General features: G+C 35.9%; 1 protein-coding gene across 1 annotated transcript; it reads left to right on the top strand.

Annotated features, from left to right (window-relative positions):
* The first annotated feature begins 880 nt into the window (after window positions 1–880).
* LOC104897929 (protein PHYTOCHROME KINASE SUBSTRATE 1) lies at window positions 881–2877 on the top strand. Its single transcript, XM_010684900.4, has one exon. It carries the CDS (start codon window positions 1186–1188, stop codon window positions 2626–2628), a length of 1443 nt encoding a protein of 480 aa, XP_010683202.2. The 5' UTR covers window positions 881–1185; the 3' UTR covers window positions 2629–2877.
* The last annotated feature ends 6034 nt before the right edge of the window (window positions 2878–8911 follow it).

Here is an 8911-nt window from a genome sequence, read left to right on the forward strand (position 1 = left end):
TTAATGATACGAATTTTGGAAAATCATATATCTGCCCTATGAAAGTTTTTTTTTTTTTATGTTCATAGGTAGTACTATATAAGTTTGTAGGGGTATGTAATGACTGTTTTGGTAGTAATATCAAAAGTTCTACCATAGTTTGTAGGGGTGTGTAATGACTGTTTTGGTAGAAATATCAAAAGTTCTACCATAGTGACACTATGGTAGAACTTTTGAAAAAAAAAAAAAAAATGGTTCCCCGTGATTTGTAGCCACAATCCAGCATAACTATAAAATGTATCGGCAGAATTTGGAAGATGTTTGATTTTAGTAATTTTGTGTCTTTTATTATTGACCACAAGACGACTAAGGCATGTACAGGCAGGGTGCAACTGTATAAAACCCCTCAATATACAAGTGTTCAATTTCATTAGTTGCGCGCTCAAAGTGAAAGAAATAATAAATAAATAATCTAATTAGAGTTGCTTCTTTCTAATTTATCGACTTTAATGTTGAATGTAGATTCAAAAAGGTTAATTCTATATGGTTTTTTGTTTCATCTCTTCCTGTCCTACAAAAAAGTCCACATTAATGACTTTATTCACCAATAAATTTCAATCTTTATAAATTAATTCAGCACAGGATCCTGAATCGTACGAGACGGTCCTAAATTTCAATAATTATAGATTAATTTAGCACTGGACCCTGAATCATACGAGGGTCCTATTGACCAAGTGGCTAATAACTAGTATTATTGATTTATCATTCGGCTCTACACGCATGAATTGAATCCCATTGGCTTCTAAAAATTAAATTTCTTGTCTTCTTAGCTCAAGAATGCTCCAAAACCGCTTTCTTTCAAACTTAAATGAAATTGACAAATAGTCTTTTGTTTTTCCATAGCAGCCAAATTCAACGAATTTTCAACCTTTCTTTTACCATCCATTGTAGTAATTTGTATGTTACTTTGCTCTTTTATGTACCTTTTAATCTCTAGACATTATAATGTTTGGTCATTTTCAGCTTCTATGTGTCCATCTGCTTCCTCCAATTTAAGTATTTGACACTACTATATGTTTATATAACCACTTTCTCTTCTTTGTAGAGTCATAATCTCCCAACCTTAACCTTCACTTCATTTCCTCAAAAACTACTCATCATATATCCTATAAGGCTATAACTCCCCCATCTCTATTACAAATTACAATGGCTTCACAATCATCTACAACCACCCGCCTGCAACCGCCTTCTTGGCTCTCCGAAAGCAAACCTAACACCCTCCGCGAGGCCTCATTTTCTTCCTATCTCAACACCTCTGAAGAAACCTACATTAGTAGCCTCATCGACTCGAGCCATAACCATTTTGTTTCCAACCAAAAACAGCAGTTTGATAATCTTATCCATGCTCCTAACTCTAGGCCAAAGAAAGCAGAAAATGGAGAAATTGATGTGTTCAGTGCTGATAAGTACTTCAGCAGTGGAATTCTAGATCAGGAGTATAATAGTATTAACTCAACAAAGTCATCAAGAAGTGATACTGGTAGTACTGCAAAATTTCATCAACATTTAAAACATGGTACTGAAGTTGTTCAGAGGCAGGTTAACCCGAAATTCCAGTCTCGAACTCCTAGCATCAGTCAGTCAGAGCGTAGCTTGAATAGCCAGAGTGCATTGTTGAGACGTGTTCACAGCACCAACAGCAAAGCACAGCAGCAGCAGCAGCAGGGCAGTGGCATGATATCGTTCCTGTCATGCTACTGTTGTGTCAAGAAGTCAGTTGATATTGATCAAGATGAGTTCAATAATAATGGTAAAGGGTTCACAAGATCAATCAAAACAAACCTCAATACAGCCGTGATCACACGAATAAACAAGCTTCGTGTTGATCATAAAGACTCGTTTGTGTTTCCAGATGTGATGAACAAGGTTGAACTGATGGATGATGTTCAAGAATATCAAGATCAGGAATCAAGGCAGTCACTAGATGTGTTTGGGTCTAGTGAGTTAGATGATGGAAGTAAGAGGTTTAGCTTAGCAAAGAGGCTAAATATGCTGTCTTGGGATGCTATCCCAACAACAACTGAACAGATTAATAACACATCAGGAGCACCTAGTGAGACATGTAAGGATACTGAAAGTGATGCTAGCTCTGACTTGTTTGAAATCGAGTGTCTTTCGTGCACTGCTAACCCGGTTATTCAAGGGCCTGGACTGCTCTCTGATGGCTGTTCTACCCCTACAACAGGATATGCACCTAGCGAGGCTAGCATCGACTGGAGTGTTGTAACTGCTAGTGCTGCTGATTTCTCTATTGCTTCTGATTCTGAGGATCAAAGATCAAGTGGATTACCCTTAGGAACTCGCCTTAAATTAGCCTCGAAAGGGTCTTCTGCTAAGATTTTTACCAATAAGGAGGTTCAGAAACCAGTGTCAAGCCTTCTTTTAGGGTGTAAGAGTCAGAAAGCTGTGAATGTAGCTCGGGAGGTTCATCGGAGAAGTCCTACTAAGGGGAAATCTCAGAGTCAGAGGATGCAGGGGGTCTCGGATTCGTTTGCTCCTGTTACAAGGTTCCAAGCAGAAGCTAAGTTGGCTGGATTTAGCCATAGACAGAAACAAAACTTAAGTCCTGATCTATTGTACATTCAGTAATCAATAGCTTTGTTTTTGCATGTTTGTTGGGTGTGTTCTCTTCACCTTAACTTAGCTTCACAAATTTTATTGCACCTAGTTAGCCCTGATATCGCCTTATGTTTATACCTGATTGGAGCTAATTAGCCATGAAACTCATTTTTCAAGGTGAATAGAACGCACCCTTTAATTGTTATTGCTGTTTGAGTCTATATACGTCATGTATAAATACCTTGTTAAATAAACCATGAATTATTAATCTTCCTTTGATTTTGGAACTACCCTTTTATTGATAAATTTAGAAGCGTTACCATTTCCTTTGTCAATCACTTCTCTTTAAAGCAAAAAATTTCTCCATATTGGAGTCTTGCAGACCATGTCCTAGACAAGAAAAGAAGGTGAGCTTGAATAATAGTACTTGTATAGCATTAAGTCTTACTTATAACTCATAAGTTATGAGTAGTATATATCATTGTCAGTTATTTTTTTTTTTGTCAACCATATCCGGTTTCTGAAATCCATTTTGGATCTGACTAATCCAGATTCGAGCCGGGTCAGGCCCCCATTGAGGAAAAGCTCTCCCAACACACACTGTTTCGTTCCCAGGGCTCGAATCCGAGACCTCTGGTTAAGCGAGAACAAGTCCCTTACCAATTGATCTAAGCATATGTTGATATCATTGTCAGTTCTAATGGGGGTAAATTCATACCCAAATGCACGTACGTGGCTAGAATTGTTTGGGAATATGGACATTGAGTACATAGTATGGGACAAACTAAAGGGAAGAAAGAGGACCATATATATATACCACTCGTACCAGGAGGCAAAGTGCAGGGACAAATTTGAGGGGCTAACGTAGGCCATGGCTTCCTCGACATTTTTAGCTTACCTTGTAAAAATCATTAGTTATGTACTCCCCGATCTCATAATATAGTGTTTCTTTCATTTTTGGTGGGTCAAAACTTTAAAATCTTTGATCAAATATTCTATTAATATATTAAAAAAACAAACTCATGTGTGATCTTGTTAAATTCGCCTCAACATGTAATTTCATAATATCAATTTTCTATATTTTTTATTAATAAGAAATTAATATATTAAAGGTCAAAGGTTCCATCTTGTAAATTGTTTAAAAAAGAAATAAATTATATTATGAAACAGATGGAGTAAATTATTACACATTTTAGCCTTATTTGGCAATTTGTAGTTCGCTATCAACTATTTGACTAATTTAACTAGTAATAGTATTTGCCGTTTGTATAAATTGTTTTAGGTAGCTAACTAGCTATTAGTGCTATTGCATCTCTATAACAAGGTCCCTAAACTAACCATCACTTAAGGCAAGGAATGGATATAGTAGGAGCAATCTTTACTTTGAATGTATTTTGATCCCCTCCTCGGTCTATATGAAATTAATTATGAATGATAACAATTTCAAGATGGAAACTCAAAACTCTAATGGCCCAAATAGCAAAGTTGTATCTCTCGTTGGGGATAGGCTCATAACTTAATATATTCTACATCGCTTTAGTAAAAAAAAAAAGTCAACTGTCAAGAAGATGTGCTTAGACTTGCTCAGCCTTGAACAAGTAAACTTAATCGTCGTTTAGTTGAACGATAATATTTCTTAAAGATATATATTTTCCATGTATGTGTTCCAAGCTAAGGACGTGAAATATGTTGGTTGGTTGATCATTTTCATTCACTTAATTAAGAAGATTTAGATAAACAACTTCATTCATTTTATAAAAATAGAACTATATATCTATTATTTTTTCAACCATAGTTCCCAGTCTTTTATCTCATATGGACTTCTACTTTCAATTGATTTATATTGTCAACTTATTGTAATGTAATTGATTGCTAATTAAAATCTCATCCACCATCTATAATTGCGTAGAGAACTTTATGGATTTCATTGCTCACATCAATTCCTTAACCACCTTCTATAAATATGTGGTAGTCCCCACTTATCTATGACTTCAAGAGCTTTCTCTGATTATAAGTTTATAATATATATGGTCGGTTGTACAACAAAAAGATCGAGTAATAGAATGCAAAATCTATCAATTCTGCTCATTTGGAAATATCTATATGAGTAACTAAGATCACCAAATGAGTAGAATAAAGTCTATGATGTACCTGGAATATATTAGGTAGGAGTTTGTCTTGTAAGAGACCGCCTACTTTTAAATTAAAATTAGACAATGGTAAGCCTAATATTAAAAAGAAAATTAGTCCAATAGTGTGTAAGTTAACTTTCTTATAGTCACTAGTTTAATCCATTTAGAATATAGGTCTACTTTTATATTAAAATTAGATGGTCTCTTTTAATAATATTTGATTAGGTAGATAGAGGTGTGTGCTGGATCTTTGGTTAGAACTAAGGGTAATTGATAGGTTGAGTTGGGTTAGATTTTTCATCAATCGGTAATGAATAGTGTCAACGGATCAACTCAATCAATCAATAGTTTAAGCTGATGTTGGAGTCTCATGAAAAGTCTTATACTTTATCACGCCCCCTCACACAAGAGTCCATTTGGCTTGAAGTGTGGATGCAGCACATGCCTCCCAGGCTCCCACATACCTAGCGCTAAATATTCCACTTAGAAATGAGGGGTGGGTGAGATTTAAACTCGTAACATTTATGTTACACTGACTCTGATACCATGTCAAAGGATCAACTCAATCAAAAGTTAATCCGATGGTTGGAGTACCATGAAATTGAAACCAAGAGGTTAAGCTGATGGTTGGAGTCCCATGTATAGTTTTATACTCTATCAAATAGGCTAGAAAACTCACAACCTGAAGCATCTTCAATGGCTGAATTGGAAGAATTGCTTGCAATATGTAAAAGTTTTGAGCTACTGACTCAACCAGTGGAGTGAAACAAGCAATTAATATAACTTGCGTAAAAAAACAATGAGACCCATTTGAAACAATCTCCAATAGTTGGAGATTGGTTGGCAAAAAGGGACTCATTCAAGTTGGAACTAGTTGTTGCTTGCCACTGGAAGAGTTTGTATCTCAAATTATTTATAGCTTGAAAATTATGTGGCATGACAAGTTACACGAGGTTGGTGCTTGCCATTGAAGGTTGACCCATTTGATAAAAGATAACCGGTACAATATTGTAAAGATGGGTTGACGTCTTGATGAAAATAGAAATAAGGTTATGGTACGTTTCTTTTTAATTGCACCATTTTCATTTTTGACACTATTTATTAACCAACTTTATTAAGTTATCTCGCATTATCATATAAGAAATACATAGTTAATTGGGGTTTTGTTAGATTTGTCTCAAAGCAAAGATTCCAAAAATCAATTTTTACTATATTTATTTGTACGTAATTAAAGATAAGATTTTTTTATTTTTTAAACTGATGGTTGAGATCCTAGAAATAGATCTATACTCTATCCGACATTATAGAAGCTTTGGAGTTTTCAAAACTAATGCAACAAAATAATGAATATTTTAATTTACACTAGTTTGATATACCCCCAAAATAAAAATAAAAATCGCTCATCTTTTCTAGATTTTTTGCCGGAAAAATGCTCACTTTAATAGATGGCCAAAATATCTGATCTGTTTTGGGTTCAACCTTGAGGAAGCATATGACTATACGTGGAAGTAAAGAGAACCATTAAAAACGAAAAGAACGCCATGCAAAGAAGTCGGTATCCCTGGAGGAGAATATTTGTCCTGAAAACTTATGATTGTTTAGTCCATGAATATTATTATTTGTTGATGATGATACACGGGAGTAACTGAGATATGGACGCTCAGCCTTTGATTATGACAAAGTGGTTGAGTGTGGCTATCTAAATCTTGATTTATTGATATGTGAGGATGAAACAATTGTTATTGCCTTTCGTTGACATCGGAAGAATGTGCATTAATTAAAAACTGAATTACAACCTAGGGAAATAACACAAAAACGAAAACATAAGATAAACAAACACTGAACTGAGCTTTTCTAGCACTTACACACCACATAACGGAAAAACAAGTAAACCTAGTAAGAAACTGCTTGCTATGGGGGCATTTGTTGTTCGATAAACTTGATATCTGAGTCTTAACTCTGATGTTTGTGGTCAATAATCGCTTGTTCGTAGTAGCGATAAACGAGAATAGATGGTAGCTTCTTAGAGAAAGACAACTTGCATGTAAAAAGGTATATCATCATACCGGATGGAAGTGGTGAGAGGAGTGGGTTTCTTTCACGAGCTGGATGCCAAGTAAACAAGAACGAGATTGGCATCTTGCCAGCATGAGCAATCCCAATGATCAGCTGTCTCCTGAAATTCTCGACTTATTTTAAAGCATTGTTTGAGCTGATTTTAATGGTCTAAGAATCACTTGTATTAAATATATTAATTCATAAAAAGTTGTTCTTAGTTAAAATATTAATAATATTTGTAGTTGTTAATAGGAAATCAAATTATATCGGAATCCTATCTTTTAATTATTGAAATCTTATCCTAAAATCCTTTTATAATAATCTTTTATTTCATTGCTTGGAATTTCTTAGGTGGCATTGAAATTTATAATTTTAAAATAAAATATTTGAAATCTTATTGGTCAAACTGTTGCTTACATAGCGCACCATCTACTCTTCTTTCTATGTGGCGCGTCGTATGCTCCCGGAAATTACTACTTTATATATATATATATATATATATATATATTAGATTCTGAAAATATACTCATAAATTGTACATTACGGTAAAAAATTGATAGTAAAATCTTGCACAAAATAACAAGTTAATTGTTTGACAAGAAGGTCATGGACATCTTCCATAATGTAACAACATGAAGGTAGAGGTGAGCAAAAGTGCGAGTCGGGGTGGCCAGTGGCCCGAAATTCAGGCTTTTCGGGCCGGTCACATAGGGTCGGGCTGGGTTTCGGGTCGAGCCGGGTTTTTCATTAAACCCGGGCCTAAAATTTCGGGTCGAATTGGGATGGGCCTACGGGTTCGGGCCGCATTGCTTACCTCTACATGAAGGATAGTTTCTAGTTTCCACTGCTGATCAAATTATATTCTTTACCAATTGATGAAGAGAGCATAAATGCATCCAACACGACAACTGTAGGAACAATTGACTTGAGAATTAGACAGCAGATCACAGGTTTCTAAAGCAGTAGAATGTTAGGACCTGAAAATCCATCATATGTTTCGTGGCTTCAGCACAAACTTCATTCTCCTACCAATGGTTCAGTAATACATTGACTGCTGAATTCATTGTAAAAATGGAGCTCAGGTGTTCCCCATGTTTCCGAAAACTACAAGGACCAGCAGTTGGGTTGGCCAAGAGATTCCACACGAGCCGATTGACTAGACTCTTGTGTCAACTGAACATGTCCATCAGTCACAACGCGCAATATTTTCAAACTGTTTCCACTCTGAAACATCACCTTTAGTACAATTCAATGCACGATTAATCGAATGACAGGATCCACAGAGTCGGTACCAGCCTGACAGCACTTGTTTAGCAGTTGGAGGCTGTAGTGCTTTGGACTGTACGCACCATTAGGCCAGCCTTGAAGCTCACAATTGTTGTTTGAGCATCTTTTCAATGAGGAGCTTCGACACCTCCCTTAACAAGTAATGCAGGCAACAATCATCAGACATCAGATTTCGGCAATCACCAGTATGATCAAAGATGATCAGTTGAGACCTCAACTTGTTCTAAGATACTTGGCCAACAATGAGAACCATTTCAAAGGTTCATCAATATTTAGGCATGGAATTAGCATGGACAACAATAACATGTATGGCTTTATTTACAAATAATCAGCAACTTGTGCTTTTGATAAATCTCGATGGGCTCAGCACAAGCCCACACAAGAGAAGAGTATGACCACACACAAGTCCAGTGGGGTTCCATCCTAAAACCATATGGTGATAGGTGGAGTAACCCATTAGCTTATATACTAGTCATATACTTTCAATTCTTCCAATGTGGGACACGTGTGGATTACACTCTCAACAGCTTTCCTTGCAGCTGAACAAGCAATAGATTTAGTTGAAAGAAGACGGGGGTGATAGAAATAATCCTACAAAGTATCCCAATCTTTCTGCAGATAATGACATGTTTAAGCAAAACAGCATATTACACTAACATATATACATTTCATAGCATATATAATATGACTATTGATTTTCAAAAAAATTAAGTTAAAAAAATTGTTAGGGCAATAACAGCTGCTTGAGCGCAAAGAGGCAGTAGATATGCACCAGCAAAGCCCACTGTTCTCGAAGCGATACACTCTAACAAAGTGCCAGATACAGGCTTAGGCCG

The sequence above is a fragment of the Beta vulgaris genome, chromosome 6 (genome assembly GCF_026745355.1).
Source record: "Beta vulgaris subsp. vulgaris cultivar EL10 chromosome 6, EL10.2, whole genome shotgun sequence".
NCBI classification, from domain to species: Eukaryota; Viridiplantae; Streptophyta; class Magnoliopsida; order Caryophyllales; family Amaranthaceae; genus Beta; species Beta vulgaris.

What these genes read in the sequence shown, in the direction of transcription:
- LOC104897929 (XM_010684900.4), top strand. Translation starts at nt 1,186, where the DNA reads ATGGCTTCACAATCATCTACAACCACCCGCCTGCAACCGCCTTCTTGG.